This window comes from Bombina bombina, chromosome 1 (assembly GCF_027579735.1).
Source record: "Bombina bombina isolate aBomBom1 chromosome 1, aBomBom1.pri, whole genome shotgun sequence".
In the NCBI taxonomy this organism is placed as follows: domain Eukaryota; kingdom Metazoa; phylum Chordata; class Amphibia; order Anura; family Bombinatoridae; genus Bombina; species Bombina bombina.
The window spans coordinates 391,893,726-391,915,750 of record NC_069499.1 but is presented as its reverse complement, the minus strand read 5'-3'; the positions used below and the strand labels follow the sequence as shown (position 1 = coordinate 391,915,750).

At 42.0% G+C, this 22,025-nt stretch overlaps 1 protein-coding gene across 1 annotated transcript in view; it reads right to left on the bottom strand.

The window, feature by feature from the left end:
* Window positions 1–11,371: 11,371 nt before the first annotated feature.
* EPC2 (enhancer of polycomb homolog 2) overlaps window positions 11,372–22,025 on the bottom strand; it is a 498,893-nt gene continuing 488,239 nt past the window's right edge. Inside the window, exons 11-12 of the mRNA XM_053712670.1 lie at window positions 12,852–13,185; window positions 11,372–12,658 (exon numbers count right to left, since the gene is read on the bottom strand). Coding sequence (XP_053568645.1) covers window positions 12,586–12,658; window positions 12,852–13,185 — 407 coding nt within the window. The 3' untranslated portion in view covers window positions 11,372–12,585. The remainder of the gene's footprint in view (window positions 12,659–12,851; window positions 13,186–22,025) is intronic.

Genomic DNA, 22,025 nt, shown 5'->3' with positions numbered 1-22,025 from the left:
TTTACCCTTCCTTATTGCTTAGAGCTGGCAAAGAGAATGACTGGGGGGTGGAGTTAGGGGAGGAGCTATATAGACAGCTCTGCTGTGGGTGCTCTCTTTGCCACTTCCTGTTGGGAAGGAGAATATCCCACAAGTATTGGATGAATCCGTGGACTCAATACATCTTGCAAGAGAAATACTATCTGTCTTGAAAAGACAGGGCGGGCCGTGGACTCGGTACATCGCAAAAGAAAGAAATTTATCAGGTAAGCATAAATTTTTTTTTTTTTTTGCAAGATGTACCGAGTCCACGGTTTCATCCTTACTTGTGGGATACCAATACCAAAGCTTTAGGACACGGATGAAGGGAGGGACCAGACAGGACCCTAAACAGAAGGCACCACTGCTTGCAAAACCTTTCTCCCAAAAATAGCCTCCGAAGAAGCAAAAGTATCAAATTTGTAAAAGGTATGAAGCGAAGACCAAGTCGCAGCCTTACAAATCTGTTCAACAGAAGCATCATTTTTAAAAGTCCATGTGGAAGCCACCGCTCTAGTAGAGTGAGCAGTAATTCTTTCAGGAGGATGCTGTCCAGCAGTCTCATAAGCCAAACGGATGATGCTTTTCAGCCAAAAGGAAAGAGAGGTAGCCGTAGCCTTTTGACCCCTACGCTTTCCAAGATAAGAACACAAACAAAGAAGATGTTTGACGAAAATCTTTGGTTGCCTGCAAATAAAACTTCAAAGCACGAACCATGTCCAAGTTGTGCAACAAACGTTCCATCTTAGAAGAAGGATTAGGACACAGAGAAGGAACAACAATTTTCTGATTGATATTCCTGTTAGTAACAACCTTAGGGAGGAACCCAGGTTTGGTACGCAAAACCACCTTATCAGCATGGAAAACAAGATAAGGCAAATCACATTGTAATGCAGATAGTTCAGAAACTCTTCGAGCTGAACAGATAGCAACTAGAAACAGAACTTTCCAAGATAGAAGCTTAATATCTATGGAATGCATGGGTTCAAACGGAACCCCCTGAAGAACTTTAAGAACTAAATTTAGACTCCATGGCGGAGCAACAGGTTTAAACACAGACTTGATTCTAACTAAAGCCTGACAAAAAGCCCGAACGTCTGGAACATCTGCCAGACGCTTGTGCAATAGAATAGACAAAGCAGATATCTGTCCTTTTAAGGAACTAGCTGACAATCCTATCTCCAATCCCTCTTGGAGAAAGGACAAAATCCTAGGAATCCTGATCTTACTCAATGAGTAACCTTTGGATTCGCACCAAAAAAAACAGAATTTATGTTTACCTGATAAATTACTTTCTCCAACGGTGTGTCCGGTCCACGGCGTCATCCTTACTTGTGGGATATTCTCTTCCCCAACAGGAAATGGCAAAGAGCCCAGCAAAGCTGGTCACATGATCCCTCCTAGGCTCCGCCTTCCCCAGTCATTCGACCGACGTAAAGGAGGAATATTTGCATAGGAGAAATCATATGATACCGTGGTGACTGTAGTTAAAGAAAATAAATTATCAGACCTGATTAAAAAACCAGGGCGGGCCGTGGACCAGACACACCGTTGGAGAAAGTAATTTATCAGGTAAACATAAATTCTGTTTTCTCCAACATAGGTGTGTCCGGTCCACGGCGTCATCCTTACTTGTGGGAACCAATACCAAAGCTTTAGGACACGGATGAAGGGAGGGAGCAAATCAGGTCACCTAGATGGAAGGCACCACGGCTTGCAAAACCTTTCTCCCAAAAATAGCCTCAGAAGAAGCAAAAGTATCAAATTTGTAAAATTTAGTAAAAGTGTGCAGTGAAGACCAAGTCGCTGCCTTACATATCTGATCAACAGAAGCCTCGTTCTTGAAGGCCCATGTGGAAGCCACAGCCCTAGTGGAATGAGCTGTGATTCTTTCAGGAGGCTGCCGTCCGGCAGTCTCGTAAGCCAATCTGATGATGCTTTTAAGCCAAAAGGAGAGAGAGGTAGAAGTTGCTTTTTGACCTCTCCTTTTACCAGAATAAACAACAAACAAGGAAGATGTTTGTCTAAAATCCTTTGTAGCATCTAAATAGAATTTTAAAGCACGAACTACATCCAAATTGTGCAACAAACGTTCCTTCTTTGAAACTGGATTCGGACACAAAGAAGGCACGACTATCTCCTGGTTAATGTTTTTGTTAGAAACAACTTTCGGAAGAAAACCAGGTTTAGTACGCAAAACCACCTTATCTGCATGGAACACCAGATAAGGAGGAGAACACTGCAGAGCAGATAATTCTGAAACTCTTCTAGCAGAAGAAATTGCAACCAAAAACAAAACTTTCCAAGATAATAACTTAATATCAACGGAATGTAAGGGTTCAAACGGAACCCACTGAAGAACTGAAAGAACTAAATTGAGACTCCAAGGAGGAGTCAAAGGTTTGTAAACAGGCTTGATTCTAACCAGAGCCTGAACAAAGGCTTGAACATCTGGCACAGCTGCCAGCTTTTTGTGAAGTAACACAGATAAGGCAGAAATCTGTCCCTTCAAAGAACTTGCAGATAATCCTTTCTCCAAACCTTCTTGAAGAAAGGATAGAATCTTAGGAATTTTTATCTTGTCCCAAGGGAATCCTTTAGATTCACACCAACAGATATATTTTTTCCATATTTTGTGGTAGATTTTTCTAGTTACAGGCTTTCTGGCCTGAACAAGAGTATCAATGACAGAATCTGAGAACCCTCGCTTTGATAAGATCAAGCGTTCAATCTCCAGGCAGTCAGTTGGAGTGAGACCAGATTCGGATGTTCGAACGGACCTTGAACAAGAAGGTCCCGTCTCAAAGGTAGCTTCCATGGTGGAGCCGATGACATATTCACCAGGTCTGCATACCAAGTCCTGCGTGGCCACGCAGGAGCTATCAAGATCACCGATGCCCTCTCCTGATTGATCCTGGCTACCAGCCTGGGGATGAGAGGAAACGGCGGGAATACATAAGCTAGTTTGAAGGTCCAAGGTGCTACTAGTGCATCTACTAGAGTCGCCTTGGGATCCCTGGATCTGGACCCGTAGCAAGGAACCTTGAAGTTCTGACGAGAGGCCATCAGATCCATGTCTGGAATGCCCCACAACTGAGTAATTTGGGCAAAGATTTCCGGATGGAGTTCCCACTCCCCCGGATGAAATGTCTGACGACTCAGAAAATCCGCTTCCCAATTTTCCACTCCTGGGATGTGGATTGCAGACAAGTGGCAGGAGTGAGTCTCCGCCCATTGAATGATTTTGGTCACTTCTTCCATCGCCAGGGAACTCCTTGTTCCCCCCTGATGGTTGATGTACGCAACAGTCGTCATGTTGTATGATTGAAACCGTATGAATTTGGCCTTTGCTAGCTGAGGCCAAGCCTTGAGAGCATTGAATATCGCTCTCAGTTCCAGAATATTTATCGGGAGAAGAGATTCTTCCCGAGACCAAAGACCCTGAGCTTTCAGGGGTCCCCAGACCGCGCCCCAGCCCACCAGACTGGCGTCGGTCGTGACAATGACCCACTCTGGTCTGCGGAAGCTCATCCCCTGTGACAGGTTGTCCAGGGACAGCCCCCAACGGAGTGAATCTCTGGTCCTCTGATCTACTTGTATTGTCGGAGACAAGTCTGTATAATCCCCATTCCACTGACTGAGCATGCACAGTTGTAATGGTCTTAGATGAATTCGCGCAAAAGGAACTATGTCCATTGCCGCTACCATCAAACCTATTACTTCCATGCACTGCGCTATGGAAGGAAGAGGAACAGAATGAAGTACTTGACAAGAGTTTAGAAGTTTTGATTTTCTGGCCTCTGTCAGAAAAATCCTCATTTCTAAGGAGTCTATTATTGTTCCCAAGAAGGAAACCCTTGTTGACGGAGATAGAGAACTTTTTTCTACGTTCACTTTCCACCCGTGAGATCTGAGAAAGGCCAGGACAATGTCCGTGTGAGCCTTTGCTTGTGGAAGGGACGACGCTTGAATCAGAATGTCGTCCAAGTAAGGTACTACTGCAATGCCCCTTGGTCTTAGCACCGCTAGAAGGGACCCTAGTACCTTTGTGAAAATTCTTGGAGCAGTGGCTAATCCGAACGGAAGTGCCACAAACTGGTAATGCTTGTCCAGGAAAGCGAACCTTAGGAACCGATGATGTTCCTTGTGGATAGGAATATGTAGATACGCATCCTTTAAATCCACCGTGGTCATGAATTGACCTTCCTGGATGGAAGGAAGAATTGTTCGAATGGTTTCCATCTTGAACAATGGAACCTTGAGAAACTTGTTTAGGATCTTGAGATCTAAGATTGGTCTGAATACAATTGAGACCTGTGGAACCTCCCCCTTGGGGGAAGCCCCTTGAATTCCAGAAGATAACCTTGGGAGACTATTTCTATCGCCCAAGGATCCAGAACATCTCTTGCCCAAGCCTGAGCGAAGAGAGAGAGTCTGCCCCCCACCAGATCCGGTCCCGGATCGGGGGCCAACATCTCATGCTGTCTTGGTAGCAGTGGCAGGTTTCTTGGCCTGCTTTCCTTTGTTCCAGCCTTGCATTGGCCTCCAGGCTGGTTTGGCTTGAGAAGTATTACCCTCTTGCTTAGAGGACGTAGCACTTGGGGCTGGTCCGTTTCTGCGAAAGGGACGAAAATTAGGTTTATTTTTGGCCTTGAAAGACCTATCCTGAGGAAGGGCGTGGCCCTTGCCCCCAGTGATATCAGAAATAATCTCTTTCAAGTCAGGGCCAAACAGCGTTTTCCCCTTGAAAGGAATGTTAAGCAATTTGTTCTTGGAAGACGCATCCGCTGACCAAGATTTTAGCCAAAGCGCTCTGCGCGCCACAATAGCAAACCCAGAATTTTTCGCCGCTAATCTAGCCAATTGCAAAGTGGCGTCTAGGGTCAAAGAGTTAGCCAATTTGAGAGCATGAATTCTGTCCAAAATCTCCTCATAAGAAGAATCTTTATTGAGCGCCTTTTCTAGTTCATCGAACCAGAAACACGCTGCTGTAGTGACAGGAACAATGCATGAAATTGGTTGTAGAAGGTAACCTTGCTGAACAAACATCTTTTTAAGCAAACCCTCTAATTTTATATCCATAGGATCTTTGAAAGCACAACTATCTTCTATGGGTATAGTGGTGCGTTTGTTTAGAGTAGAAACCGCCCCCTCGACCTTGGGGACTGTCTGCCATAAGTCCTTTCTGGGGTCGACCATAGGAAACAATTTCTTAAATATAGGGGGAGGGACGAAAGGTATGCCGGGCCTTTCCCATTCTTTATTTACAATGTCCGCCACCCGCTTGGGTATAGGAAAAGCTTCGGGGGGCCCCGGGACCTCTAGGAACTTGTCCATTTTACATAATTTCTCTGGAATGACCAAATTCTCACTATCATCCAGAGTAGATAACACCTCCTTAAGCAGGGCGCGGAGATGTTCCAATTTAAATTTAAATGTAATCACATCAGGTTCAGCTTGTTGAGAAATTTTCCCTGAATCTGAAATTTCTCCCTCAGACAAAACCTCCCTGGCCCCCTCAGACTGGTGTAGGGGCACTTCAGAACCAATATCATCAGCGTCCTCATGCTCTTCAGTATTTTCTAAAACAGAGCAGTCGCGCTTTCGCTGATAAGTGGGCATTTTGGCTAAAATGTTTTTGATAGAATTATCCATTACAGCCGTTAATTGTTGCATAGTAAGGAGTATTGGCGCACTAGATGTACTAGGGGCCTCCTGTGTGGGCAAGACTGGTGTAGACGAAGGAGGGGATGATGCAGTACCATGCTTACTCCCCTCACTTGAGGAATCATCTTGGGCATCATTTTCTCTAAATTTTGTGTCACATAAATCACATCTATTTAAATGAGAAGGAACCTTGGCTTCCCCACATACAGAACACAGTCTATCTGGTAGTTCAGACATGTTAAACAGGCATAAACTTGATAACAAAGTACAAAAAAAGTTTTAAAATAAAACCGTTACTGTCACTTTAAATTTTAAACTGAACACACTTTATTACTGCAAATGTGAAAAAGTATGAAGGAATTGTTCAAAATTCACCAAAATTTCACCACAGTGTCTTAAAGCCTTAAAAGTATTGCACACCAAATTTGAAAGCTTTAACTCTTAAAATAACGGAACCGGAGCCGTTTTTATATTTAACCCCTTTACAGTCCCTGGTATCTGCTTTGCTGAGACCCAACCAAGCCCAAAGGGGAATACGATACCAAATGACGCCTTCAGAAAGTCTTTTCTGTGTATCAGAGCTCCTCACACATGCATCTGCATGTCATGCTTCCTAAAAACAAGTGCGCAATAGAGGCGCGAAAATGAGGCTCTGCCTATGATTAGGGAAAGCCCCTAGAGGATAAGGTGTCCAATACAGTGCCTGCCGGTTATTTTACATAATTCCCAAGAATAAAATAATTCCTCAAAGCTATGAAGTATAAAATATGTTTATATATCAATCGTTCTAGCCCAGAAAATGTCTACAGTCTTAAAAGCCCTTGTGAAGCCCTTTTTTTCTTATGTAATAAAAATGGCTTACCGGATCCCATAGGGAAAATGACAGCTTCCAGCATTACATCGTCTTGTTAGAAATGTGTCATACCTCAAGCAGCAAAAGTCTGCTCACTGTTTCCCCCAACTGAAGTTAATTCCTCTCAACAGTCCTGTGTGGAAACAGCCATCGATTTTAGTAACGGTTGCTAAAATCATTTTCCTCTTACAAACAGAAATCTTCATCACCTTTCTGTTTCAGAGTAAATAGTACATACCAGCACTATTTTAAAATAACAAACTCTTGATTGAATAATAAAAACTACAGTTAAACACCAAAAAACTCTAAGCCATCTCCGTGGAGATGTTGCCTGTACAACGGCAAAGAGAATGACTGGGGAAGGCGGAGCCTAGGAGGGATCATGTGACCAGCTTTGCTGGGCTCTTTGCCATTTCCTGTTGGGGAATAGAATATCCCACAAGTAAGGATGACGCCGTGGACCGGACACACCTATGTTGGAGAAAGATATTTACGCCATATCTTATGATAGATTTTCCTGGTGACAGGCTTTCAAGCCTGAATCAAGGTATCTATGACCGACTCAGAGAAACCCTGCGTTGCTAAAATCAAGTGTTTAATCTCCAAGCAGTCAGTTGCAGAGAAATTAGATTTGGATGCTTGAATGGACCTTGAATCAGAAGGTCCTGTCTCAGTGGCAGAGATGACGTCCACCAGGTCTGAATACCAAGTCCTGCGTGGCCACGTAGGTGCTATCAAAAACACTGAAGCTCTCTCCTGTTTGATTCTGGCAATCAGACGCGAAAGGAGAGGGGAATGGTGGAAACACATAAGCCAGGTTGAACGACCAGGGTACTGCTAGAGCATCTATCAGTACTGCCTGAGGATCCCTTGACCTGGACCCGTAACAAGGAAGTTTGGCGTTCTGACGAGACGCCATCAGATCCAATTCCTGTGTGCCCCATAGCTGAACCAGTTGAGCAAACACCTCAAGATGGAGTTCCCACTCCCCCGGATGAAAAGTCTGACGACTTAGAAAATCTGCCTCCCAGTTCTCTACCCCTGGGATATAGATTGCTGATAGATGGCAAGAGTGAGTCTCTGCCCATCGGATTATTCTGGAAACTTCTATCATCGCTAAGGAACTCCTTGTTCCCCCCTGATGATTGATATAAGCCACAGTCGTGATGTTGTCCGACTGAAATCTGATGAATCTGGCCGAAGCCAGCTGAGGCCACGCCTGAAGAGCATTAAATATCGCTCTTAATTCCAGAATATTTATAGGTAGGAGGGCCTCCTCCTGAGTCCACAAACCCTGTGCTTTCAGGGAATTCCAGACTGCACCCCAGCCCAGAAGGCTGGCGTCCGTCGTCACTATAACCCACGCTGGCCTGCGTAAACACATTCCCTGGGACAGGTGACAGGATCCTGTGACAACCACCAAAGAAGAGAATCTCTGGTCTCCTGATCCAGATTTATCTGAGGAGATAAATCTGCATAATCCCCATTCCACTGTCTGAGCATGCATAGTTGCAGTGGTCTGAGATGCAAGCGAGCAAACGGAACTACGTCCATTGCCGCTACTATTAGTCCGATTACCTCCATACACTGAGCCACTGACGGCCGAGGAATGGAATGAAGAGCTCGGCAGGTGGCCAAAATCTTTGATTTCCTGACCTCCGTCAGAAATATTTTCATGTCCACCGAGTCTATCAGAGTCCCTAGGAATGAAACTCTTGTGAGAGGGGAAAGAGAACTCTTTTTTTTTACGTTCACCTTCCACCCATGAGATCTTAGAAAGGCCAACACGAAGTCCGTGTGAGACTTGGCTAGTTGGAAAGTCGACGCTTGAATTAGAATGTCGTCTAGACACTGCTATGCCCCGTGGCCTTAAAACCACCAGAAGGGACCCTAGCACCTTTGTGAAAATTCTTGGAGCCGTGGCCAACCCGAAGGGAAGAGCCACAAACTGGTAATGCTTGTCCAGAAAGGCAAACCTGAGGAATTGGTGATGATCTTTGTGGATAGGAATGTGTAGATATGCATCCTTTAAGTCCACGGTGGTCATATATTGACCCTCCTGGATCATTGGTAAAATAGTCCGAATGGTCTCCATCTTGAAGGATGGGACTCTGAGGAATTGGTTTAGGATCTTGAAATCTAGGATTGGTCTGAAGGTTCCCTCTTTTTTGGGAACCACAAACAGATTGGAGTAGAACCCCTGCCCCTGTTCTGTTTTTGGAACAGGGCTGATCACTCCCATGGTAAGTAGATCTTATACACAGCGTAAGAACGCCTCTCTTTTTGTCTGGTTTACTGACAATTGAGAAAGATGGAATCTCCCCCTTCGAGGAAAATCTTTGAAATCTAGAAGATACCCCCTGGGTTACGATGTCTACAGCCCAGGAGTCCTGAACGTCTCTTGCCCAAGCCTGAGCAAAGAGAGAGTCTGCCCCCTACTAGATCCGCTCCCGGATCGGGGGCTACTCCTTCATGCTGTCTTGGAGGCAGCAGCAGGCTTCTTGGCCTGTTTTGTTCCAAACCTGGTTAGGTCTCCAGACTGGCTTGGCTTGAGCAAAGTTCCCCTCTTGCCTTGCAGCAGGGGAAGAGGAAGCAGGACCACCCTTGAAGTTTCGAAAGGAACGAAAATTATTCTGTTTGATCCTCATCTTATTTGACTTATCCTGAGGGAGGGAATGACCCTTCCCTCCAGTGATCACTGATCTCTTTCAGTTCAGGCCCGAATAGGGTCTTACCATTGAAAGGGATGGTCAAAAGCTTAGATTTTGATGACACATCAGCCGACCAGGACTTAAGCCATAACGCTCTACGCGCTAAAATGGCAAAACCTGAATTCTTTGCCGCTAACTTAGCCAGATGGAAAGCGGTGTCTGTAATGAAATTATTAGCTAGCTTAAGAGCCCTAATTCTATCCAGAATATCATCTAATGGGGTCTCCACCTGAAGAGCCTCTTCCAGAGCCTCAAACCAAAAGGCAGCTGCAGTGGTTACAGGAACAATGCACGCTATAGGCTGGAGAAGAAAACCCTGATGAACAAAAATTTTCTTTAGGAGACACTCTAATTTTTTATCCATAGATCTTTGAAAGCACAACTGTCTTCAATAGGTATAGTACGCTTAGCCAGAGTAGAAATAGCTCCCTCCACCTTAGGGACCGTCTGCCACTAGTCCCGCATGGTGTCGGATATGGGAAACATCTTCTTAAAAATAGGAGGGGGAGCGAACGGAATACCTGGTCTATCCCACTCCTTAGTAACAATGTCCGAAATCCTCTTACGGACCGGAAAAACATCAGTGTAAACAGGAAACTCAAAATATTTGTCCATTTTACACAATTTCTCTGGAACTACAATAGGGCCAATAAAAACATACGTGTCAAGCACCCAGACCACTGTGTTTACCAGCTGCAGAAAGTACTGTGTGACAGCTGTATAAAGTACTATGTCCAGTGGATAGCCCATCCAGTGCTGAGCACATTATAGCAGAGGATATAAATTAGGAGTATAATGACAAACCAACAGGAGGAGTCTAAGGGTCCAGTCCCTGCGATACCTGTGCCAGGCTTGTAACTACCTACTACACCTACAGCAATTGTGTCAGAGCCCCATACTCCAATCACTCCTCTAACTTCTCAATAGCAGTTCTCTGAGGGGGAAAATGTGCTTCAAAACTACCTGAGAACCCCTCTCAAGAAAAAATTAAGAGCAGCTCATCGCTTTACCTCCTGGGAGGCAAATATTTGGACTGGCATAACCGTGAGGTGGGAGGAATGAAGTACTCTTAAAAAGTTTGGGAACCTTTGTCTCCTCCTAGTAGCTAGGAAGTGAATCCCATGAGTAATGGATTGTGGACTCTTACTACCTCATTAAAGAAAAAATAGATAGGGATAGAAATTGTAGAGAAGATATCATCAGAGAGAAGGGAGGGGGTAAAAAAAAAGATTGAAGAGAGGAGGAAGTGGAGAAAGAGTTAAAGAGAAGAGAGTTATTTAAAAAATAAAAAGTCTCCAGGTCTGCTATGACCTTTCGTGACTAAGCACTCCCCCTTTCTGCACTCTACCAGTTCAACAACTTCCTTTTTTATCCAGCCGTTGCCTTCCCCAGAATCCTAGTTGATGTTGCTGTTATGCACTGTTAATTTATTACTGTATGTACCATTATTTAAATTGTTATAGAATAAAATAAATATTATAAATTACTGCACAATAAGAAGTTTCAAAATGGCTAAACATATGCAAAAAAAGGAGGTGGGGAAGTTGGTGTGGCATGGCTGGTAGCTTAGGACTTGAAATTTTGTGCTGTGTGTGTATGTATGTATATATATATATATATATATATATATATATGACATTGACATATATATGACATTAATCCTGTAATAGTGTATCTTCCACATACAGTATATCTAAATATACAAAGCTAAATATAAAACTAGAGTATAAATATTCAGTTATAGTACATTTTTTCATGTGGAATCACCAAGTATATACTTTTCCATTAATAGCCTGTATCGAAGGAAAAGAAAAATCAGTTCGCTGTATCTGTTCTGAAGCCAAGGTGCAAATTTTTATTTTAAAGAACAAAAAAAAAAAAAAAAAAAAAAAAAGAGAAAGAAACTGGGTCCTTCTTGTGCAAGGAGCAAATGTTAAAGTTTTTTTTTAGTTGCAGAGCACAATCTTCAATGTAATCTATAGTAGAAAATGATGTGCCTTTTAGCATTTGATGTGCTGTGAACATGATTTTTCTTGAAATCCATCATAAACATAGTCCAAATTATTTCTTACCCACATGTTTTGCACACAGTGCAAAAAAATACATTTGCTCAAAGCATCAATGTTTTGATATGTATTTTTATTTCCCTGTAGTTTTCACTTATCAAGAACAAGTAACAGGGAAAGTTGTCTGAACTAGTGCATAAACATTCTGAAACAGCACTATACATATCTAATTTACAAGAACAGTATAAAAAATACAAAACTAAAATAAATTAAAAAAATATACAAAAAAGTAAGAAAATAAAAAACATAAAAAAACAAAACAAAAAGAAAATAATTATGATATACAACAAGTACAGTCAGACCATTTCAAACCCGTTACTTGCCTTGTAGCTACAGGAAAAAAAATCTCTCCACAGCTCCCATCCAGTCCCTCCACCAGGGATGGCTCGATATTTAGACAATAAATTATTGCAATGGTATATAATGCAATACAAGGTAAAATAATCTTTACTTTTGGTGTTAAATTTTGAAGCTGGATAAAATATGAACTTTTCTGATAAAAAAAATGTAAATTAATGTAAAATTATGTCTGCACAGTTTAGGTGGCAGATGTATATTTTTCCCATAGACTGTAATTATCTCTTATAATGTGGAATTATAAATAGAACTATACATTCAAAATATATGGAAAAGTGAACTACTACATTAAATTTTTTTATGTATCGATCCATCCCCAACCCCTGCACAATAATAGAAAATACTATTTTGCCTTAAACTTCATATTTGACAGTGAAATGCCACTAAAGAATTTACCAAAAAAGTCCATATAGTCAAATTGTGAAACAAAATGAACCAAGTGAAAACTTTACATTTCCTTTAGAAAAAAATTACAAGAATTTAATTTCCTAGCTATTTTTAACTTTTGTTTTGAGACACAAAGTTGGATTTATTTGTACAAGATACAAAATGTAAACATGGCAAAATAAATAGTTAAAACAAGTGATGCAGGATCCCATTTCATGCTCATGATCCCATTAAAGATTTTTTTTTTTAATATCCATTCAGTTGCAAATTCAAGTGCAAAAGCATGATGATGAATATCTACTATTCAAGTAACAGAAATAATATTGATGATACAAATAAACTATATTACAAGGTAGTGATTTTTTCCAATTTTACAAAATGTACATGGTATATCAGTTTAATAGCTGATATACAGATAGTCCATTTAGGTCCATGTTAGCGCACTGTGATCCGCAGAGCGTTGCAGTTTGCATTTCATTGAATAACAAATGCCTAAAATGTCAGGCTAATGTCCATTGTTTTAAAGTTATGTTACTTCCATAGCCACTGTTGTCTCTGCAATTCCATTTAAACCCAACCTTTCTGGTTCATGGTTTTCTCTGTGGGGGAGGACAAAAAAGAAAACATTAGTGTCCATTTTATGGTTACAAGCTGTTTACCAAGTCTTTCTTCTGTTGAAGTCAGTTGAATTGCTATTCTATACTGCATTTCTCAATCACCGATTAGAACAGAAATAATGTCACTTGTTCAACAGTGAACAAGGTAAGAAACTAGTGACACTATTATACATACCTTGCTATGCTGCTGATGGCACTGCTTGGAGTAACCTTTGGCACTCTGTCCATGCTTGCAGCAACTGTGGCAAGTTTTAAGGCTGTTGGCGATGGAGCTGAAGTCCTTGTACTAATATGTACATTTACAGGTGAAACAACACTGACATTGTTGAGGTGAACGGTGTTCGTTAGGCAAGAATTACTCATAGGAAGCGTTTGAGGGTTGCTTGTGCACAATGTTGGAATTAAGTGGTTAGTAGTTGGGTGGCCGACTGTCCTTACAAGCTGTACTGTTGAAATCCCTGGGCTGGATGATAACGCCATATTTGTAGAGAAAAGAGTTTTTGCAGCTCCTGAAAAGGGGAAAAACAAAACTTCAATGTTTCAATAAAAATATGTACTCAAAATGTACTGAAAATTAACCCCTTCAGTGTCGAGCCATTTCATACACCTGTGAGACAGTTTAAAATAATTTGCAGTCACTGCATTTAGCTAAATATGCAGAAAAGTTACCATATGGAATGCAATAACTATATTTATAATATATGTATGTATAAAATATATATTTTCTACTGGGTAATATGCAAAGCAGGCAGCATTTGAGTAATTATTTCCTAAATAATTTATATGTATTTACTATGGAGCCACTTGCAGAGCCCCTATCAACTCATTCAGTCCAAGTGAGGGCAACAGGACACTATTTTGGAAAGATGGCAGCTCCCTTTTTCTAATTTCACATCTCTTAGCGCTGTCATTTTTTAGGGGCTCGCCATAACACTGACAGTCACCTAATGTATATCCTATACTAGGGGACAGTGGCTCCAAAGAAATACCCCATTCTTGTAAGCCAGCATAAACCACACACACACGGTTAACAGCACATATCTAAAAATAAATGATGTTTAGCAAAAATCTGTATAAGATGTTTGATTAGACTGACCATACGTCCCGTTTTGAAAGGGACAGTACCGTTAATTTATGTTTTTTCCCCTGTCCCGTCTTTTCTTTATTAATAGTCATTTTGTCCCGTTTTGAGGGTTATCAGACCGTGCGGGCAGCGCAAGTGTAATTTTTTATTGCACACACACAATGGGGAGGGCAGTTTTTTTGAACTGCAACCGGGTTAGGGTTGGGTGGCCGTGCCCACATGATCCACAGCATGCAGTCTTCATGCAGTCTTAGCAGTCTATGCTGCCTGTGCTCTTCAAAATTAGGGGCGTGTCATTGATAGGTGCCTATAAAGAGTCAGTGACAGCAGGTCAGTACTCAGTCGTGAGCTGTCAGACTGAGCCTAGGAGGGAGACTGGTCACTGGTCAGCGTGAGGGAAGTTAGATTACTAGCTAGCTCAGCTGCAGTAGTGCCAATACTATACTAGTAACTTACACTAAGGACAGGCTCAGCACAGGGGTCGGCAGGAGTCGGACTAAAAATATCTGAGATTCAGTCAGTCATCATCTGGATCTGATGTGATGATCAATCATCTGCCTTTAGCCGCTGCCTCACCATCATCCGAATTATAAGCTGACCTGACCATCACCAGACACCAGAGAGATAATTCTTGTTGCCATCTTCTTCTTGTTTGTGTCACAGACGTGTGAAGTGAACATACAAACTAGTGTTATGGTCTGGTCTGGAAGTAGATCGATTCAACTGTCTACAGTCTATGTTCTGAACTTCAGCTTCTGCAAGAATTGTGCACGGCCAGGGTAAGACCAGTGTCTGTGCCTGGCAATCAATTAAATTAAATTAATTGTCATTTATTATATCATATGCTTATTATTATTATGCTGCTGCAGTGCTGGTTGTAGTACAGGCGTTATAAATAACGGTTATTATCAAGTAACTATGTAGTTCCACATTTTTATCAGTTCTTCCACCATTTACATGTGTAACAATGATTTTGGGCAACTCGGCTAAAAAAAATCTACAACTACTATCCAGATATTCAAACCAAACGCAAGTTCAGAGGCTTTTACCCTTTAAAATCAGTTAATATGGGGGAATTTGCCTTGACACCATAGGATAATCTCACTTTTTCAAAGCATGTTTGTTGTTTGTATGATAAATTAAATTGTAATACTTTTGTTCACAAGCTTCAGAATCAGCTCTTCTTATTATATAAGCATGTTCTCTTTGATTTTCTTTGTTTAAACAACAAATTTGGCTTGGCTATCCATATGTTTAAAAGTGACAATGAGTCTGAGACAAGTTCCATAATATATATTAATATTAATGAATATTGTGTGGGGGGGGGGGCTTGATGGATGTGATCTAATGGAGGGAACCTTCGTCATTAGAATGGTTATTGGATAAGTAATTTTATTTCCCTTAACAACAGTTATAATAAAAAGCATTTTATAGGGTGTCTTTATAAGTCAGAACATTTGTGCTTTATTTTTATATAGATTTGCCAATTTTCTGTGTGCATCAAATTTAAAGTAAAAATAATTTCATATACATGATACATCAGCCCATGGAGTGTGAGAAGTTTTATTATATGGTATTGAAAGACCGAAATTTGCTGTGTAAATTTGTTTCATCAGACAAATATTAATGGTACAATCATGATGAAATACAGTCCCCTTCTAGCTCTACGTCTACCTAAACTTTTTTGTATGAGTTCTTCTGTCACTGAAGGATAAATGTTGGCTCAATAGTTTAAATTCATGTCATAAAAGTTAACTTTTGTTAAAATCATACTTTTTTTCATATAAATAAAGAATATTAACCCCGTCCCGTTTTTGACCGCTCAATGTCCCGTTTTTGTCTCAAGGAAATATGGTCAGCCTATGTTTGATGCAATGGTTTTAAATTTGGTTTCTTTTCTTTTACAATGTTAAAGGTACATGAAAACCAAAATGTTTCTTTCATGATCCAGATAGAGCATAGATTTGTAAACCACTTTCCTTCAATTATAAAGTTTACTTTATTCTCTTGAATGAGGAGCAATATACTACTGGGAGCTAGCTGAACACATCGGTAACCCAATGAAAAGAGGCAAATGTGCAGTCACCAATAAGCAGCTATCTCCCAGCTCCTGCGCCTACCTAAGTATGCTTTTTAACAAAGGATACCAAGACAACAAATAAAATTAGAGAAAGGAAGTCAATTGGAAATTTACCTGATAAATTTATTTCTCTTGTAGTGTAGTCAGTCCACGGGTCATCCATTACTTATGGAATATATCTCTTCCCCAACAGGAAGTTGCAAGAGGATCACCCAAGCAGAGCTGCTATATAGCTCCTCCCCTCACATGTAATATTCAGTCATTCGACCAAAACCAGACGAGAAATGAGAAACCATAGGGTGCAGTGGTGACTGGAGTTTAATTAAAATTTAGATCTGCCTTAAAGACAGGGCGGGCCGTGGACTGACTACACTACAAGAGAAATAAATTTATCAGGTAAGCATAAATTATGTTTTCTCTTGTTAAGTGTAGTCAGTCCACGTATCATCCATTACTTATGGAATACCAATACCAAAGCTAAAGTACACGGATGAAGGGAGGGACAAGGCAGGAACTTTAAACGGAAGGAACCACTGCCTGAAGCACCTTTCTCCCAAAAATAGCCTCCGAAGAAGCAAAAGTGTCAAATTTGTAAAATTTTGAAAAAGTGTGAAGTGAAGACCAAGTTGCAGCCTTGCAAATCTGTTCAACAGAGGCCTCATTTTTAAAGGCCCAGGTGGAAGCCACAGCTCTAGTAGAATGAGCTGTAATCCTTTCAGGAGGCTGCTGTCCAGCAGTCTCATAGGCTAAACGTATTATGCTACAAAGCCAAAAAGAGAGAGAGGTAGCCGAAGCCTTTTGACCTCTCCTCTGTCCAGAGTAAACAACAAACAGGGAAGAAGTTTGACGAAAATCTTTAGTTGCCTGCAAATAGAACTTCAGGGCACGGACTACGTCCAGATTATGCAAAAGTCGTTCCTTCTTTGAAGAAGGGTTAGGACACAATGATGGAACAACAATCTCTTGATTGATATTCCTGTTATTAACTACCTTAGGTAAGAACCCAGGTTTAGTACGCAGAACTACCTTGTCTGAATGAAAAATCAGATAAGGAGAATCACAATGTAAGGCAGATAACTCAGAGACTCTTCGAGCCGAGGAAATAGCCATCAAAAACAGAACTTTCCAGGATAACAGCTTGATATCAATGGAATGAAGGGGTTCAAATGGAACGCCTTGAAGAACGTTAAGAACTAAGTTTAAGCTCCACGGCGGAGCAACAGTCTTAAACACAGGCTTAATCCTAGCTAAAGCCTGACAAAAAGCCTGAACGTCTGGAACTTCAGCCAGACGTTTGTGTAGAAGAATAGACAGAGCAGAAATCTATCCCTTTAACGAACTAGCAGATAAGCCCTTTTCCAAACCCTCTTGTAGAAAAGACAATATCCTAGGAATCCTAACCTTACTCCATGAGCAACTCTTGGATTTGCACCAATATAAATATTTACGCCATATCTTATGGTAAATTCTTCTGGTAACAGGTTTCCTAGCCTGTATTAAGGTATCAATAACCGACTCCGAGAAGCCACGCTTTGATAGAATCAAGCGTTCAATCTCCATGCAGTCAGCCTCAGAGAAATTAGATTTGGATGGTTGAAAGGACCCTGAATTAGAAGGTCCTGTCTCAGAGGCAGAGACCATGGTGGACAGGACGACATGTCCACTAGGTCTGCATACCAGGTCCTGCGTGGCCACGCAGGCGCTATCAGAATCAACGATGCTCTCTCCTGTTTGATCCTGGCAATCAGTCGAGGAAGCAACGGAAATGGTGGGAACACATAAGCCATGTTGAAGACCCAAGGGGCTGTCAGAGCATCTATCAGCACCGCTCCCGGGTCCCTGGACCTGGATCCGTAACAAGGAAGCTTGGCGTTCTGGCGAGACGCCATGAGATCCAGATCTGGTTTGCCCCAACGATGAATCAGTTGAGCGAAGACCTCCGGATGAAGTTCCCACTCCCCCGGATGAAAAGTCTGGCGACTTAGAAAATCCGCCTCCCAGTTCTCCACGTCTGGGATGTAAATCACTGACAGGTGGCAAGAGTGAGACTCTGCCCAGCGAATTATCTTTGAGACTTCCAACATCGCTAGGGAACTTCTGGTTCCCCCTTGATGGTTGATGTAAGCCACAGTCGTGATGTTGTCCGACTGAAATCTGATGAACCTCAGAGTTGCTAACTGAGGCCAAGCTAGAAGAGCATTGAATATTGCTCTTAACTCCAGAATATTTATTGGGAGGAGTTTCTCCTCCTGAGTCCATATTTCCTGAGCCTTCAGGGATTTCCAGACTGCGCCCCAACCTAGAAGGCTGGCGTCTGTCGTTACAATCGTCCAATCTGGCCTGCGAAAGGTCATCCCCTTGGACAGATGGGGCCGAGAAAGCCACCATAGAAGAGAATCTCTGGTCTCTTGATCCAGATTTAGCAGGGGGGACAAATCTGAGTAATCCCCATTCCACTGACTTAGCATGCACAATTGCAGTGGTCTGAGATGCAGGCGCGCAAATGGTACTATGTCCATTGCCGCTACCATTAAGCCGATTACTTCCATGCACTGAGCTACTGACGGGTGTGGAATGGAATGAAGGACACGGCAAGCATTTAGAAGTTTTGATAACCTGGCCTCCGTCAGGTAAATTTTCATCTCTACAGAATCTATAAGAGTCCCTAGGAAGGGAACCCTTGTAAGTGGTAATAGAGAACTCTTTCCCACGTTCTCCTTCCACCCATGCGACCTCAGAAATGCCAGAACTATCTCTGTATGAGATTTGGCAGTTTGAAAACTTGACGCTTGTATCAGAATGTCGTCTAGGTACGGAGTCACCGATATGCCTCGCGGTCTTAGTACCGCCAGAAGTGAGCCCAGAACCTTTGTAAAGATTCTTGGAGCCGTAGCTAATCCGAAGGGAAGAGCTACAAACTGGTAATGCCTGTCTAGGAAGGCAAATCTTAGGTACCGATAATGATCCTTGTGAATCGGTATGTGAAGGTAGGCATCCTTTAAGTCCACTGTGGTCATGTACTGACCCTCTTGGATCATGTGAAGGATGGTTCGAATAGTTTCCATTTTGAATGATGGAACTCTTAGAAATTGGTTTAGGATTTTTAAGTCCAAGATTGGTCTGAAGGTTCCCTCTTTCTTGGGAACCACAAATAGATTTGAATAGAATCCTTGCCCGTGTTCCGTCCGCGGAACTGGGTGGATCACCCCCATTAGTAAGAGGTCTTGTACACAGCGTAGAAACGCCTCTTTCTTTATTTGGTTTGCTGATAACCTTGAAAGATGAAACCTCCCTTGTGGAGGAGAAGTTTTGAAATCCAGGAGATATCCCTGAGATATGATCTCCAACGCCCAGGGATCCTGGATATCTCTTGCCCAAGCCTGGGCGAAGAGAGAAAGTCTGCCCCCCACTAGATCCGTTTCCGGATAGGGGGCCCTCTCTTCATGCTGTCTTAGGGGCAGCAGCAGGTTTCTTGGCCTGCTTGCCCTTGTTCCAGGACTGGTTAGCTTTCCAGCCCTGTCTGTAACGAGCAACAGCTCCTTCCTGTTTTGGAGCGGAGGAAGTTGATGCTGCTCCTGCCTTGAAGTTACGAAAGGCACGAAAATTAGACTGTTTGGCCTTTGATTTGGCCCTGTCCTGAGGTAGAGCATGGCCCTTACCTCCCGTAATGTCAGCTATAATTTCTTTCAAGCCGGGCCCGAATAAGGTCTGCCCTTTGAAAGGAATATTAAGATTTAGAAGTCACGTCAGCTGACCAGGATTTAAGCCATAGCGCTCTGCGTGCTTGGATGGCGAATCCGGAGTTCTTAGCCGTAAGTTTGGTTAAATGTACGCCGGCATCAGAAACAAATGCGTTAGCTAGCTTAAGTGCTTTAAGCTTGTTCATAATTTCATCCAATGGAGCTGTGCGAATGGCCTCTTCCAGAGACTCAAACCAGAATGCCGCCGCAGCAGTGACAGGCGCAATGCATGCAAGGGGCTGTAAGAAAAAACCTTGTTGAACAAACATTTTCTTAAGGTAACCTTCTAATTTTTTTATCCATTGGATCTGAAAAGGCACAACTATCCTCCACCGGGATAGTGGTACGCTTAGCTAAAGTAGAAACTGCTCCCTCCACCTTAGGGACCGTCTGCCATAAGTCTCGTGTGGTGGCGTCTATAGGAAACATTTTCCTAAATATGGGAGGAGGGGAAAAAGGCACACCAGGTCTATCCCACTCCTTGCTAATAATCTCTGTAAGCCTTTTAGGTATAGGAAACACGTCAGTACACACCGGTACCGCATAGTATCTATCCAACCTACATAATTTTTCTGGAATTGCAACCGTGTTACAATCATTCAGAGCCGCTAATACCTCCCCTAGCAATATGCGGAGGTTCTCAAGCTTAAATTTAAAATTAGAAATGTCTGAATCCAGTCTCCCTGGATCAGATCCGTCACCCACAGAATGAAGCTCTCTGTCTTCATGTTCTGCAAACTGTGACGCAGTATCTGACATGGCTCTCACATCATCCGAGCGCTCTGTACTTAACCCAGAGCTATCGCGCTTGCCTCTTAATTCTGGCAATTTAGATAATACTTCTGTCATAACAGTAGCCATGTCTTGCAAAGTGATTTGCAAGGGCCTCCCTGATGTACTTGGCGCCACAAAATCACGCACCTCCTGAGCGGGAGGCGAAGGTACTGACACGTGAGGAGAGTTAGTCGGCATAACTTCCCCCTCGTTGTCTGGTGATAATTTCTTTACATGCAAAGATTGACTTTTATTTAAAGTAACATCAATGCAATTAGTACACAAATTTCTATTGGGCTCCACATTGGCCTTTAAACATAGTGAACAAAGAGATTCATCTGAGTCAGACATGTTTAAACAGACTAGCAATGAGACTAGCAAGCTTGGAAATACTTTCTAAATAAATTTACAAGCAATATAAAAAACGCTACTGTGCCTTTAAGAAGCACAAAAAACTGTCACAGTTGAAATAACAATGAACCAAATTAGTTATAGCAACCAATTTTCACAGTAAATGTATTAAGTTAGCAAAGGATTGCACCCACCAGCAAATGGATGATTAACCCCATAATACCCAAAAACGGATAACAATTTAATAATTAACGTTTTTATCACAGTCAAAACACACTGTCACAGGTCTGCTGTGACTGATTACCTCCCTCAAAATGAATTTTGGAGACCCCTGAGCTTTCTAGAGACGTCCTGGATCATGGAGGATGAAGTAGGCAGATTGTGACTGAATTTTTACTGTGCAAAAAAGCGCTAAAATAGGCCCCTCCCACTCATATTACAACAGTGGGGAAGCTCAGTTAACTGTTTCTATGCAGAAAAGGTGGTAAGAATCAATAAGTTTTATCACCAAGTACCTCACAAAAAACGATTAACATGCCAGTAAACGTTTTGAACATACATTTTAAAAGTAATGAAGTGTTATTAATAAGCCTGCTACCAGTCGCCTTTACTGCAGTTAAGGCTCATACATTACTTCAGTATTAACAGTATTTTCAGAGTCAATTCCATTCCTTAGAAAAATACATTCAGTGTACACACACTCATCAGCCTAATACCAGTCGCTATCACTGCATTTAAGGCTGAACTTACGTTACATTGGTATCAGCAGTATTTTCTCAGTCAATTCCATTCCTCAGAAAAATAATTTACTGCACATACCTCGTTTGCAGGGGGGCCCTGCATGCTATTCCCCTTTTCTGAAGTTACCTCACTCCTCAGATGAGAACAGCCAGTGGATCTTAGTTACGTCTGCTAAGATCATAGAAAACGCAGGCAGATTCTTCTTCTAATGCTGCCTGAGAACAAACAGCACACTCCGGTGCCATTTAAAATAACAAACTTTTGATTGAAGAAATAAACTAAGTAAGAAACACCACAAACCTCTCACAATGACCTATCTTTAGTTAGGTTGCAAGAGAATGACTGAATATGACATGTGAGGGGAGGAGCTATATAGCAGCTCTGCTTGGGTGATCCTCTTGCAACTTCCTGTTGGGGGAAGAGATATATTCCATAAGTAATGGATGACCCGTGGACTGACTACACTTAACAAGAGAAAACAAAATGTATGCTTACATGATAAATTAATTCCTTACTTTTGGGAATTACATCACATGGCCAGCAGGAGGAGGCAAAGGCACCCTACACCAGAGTTGTAAT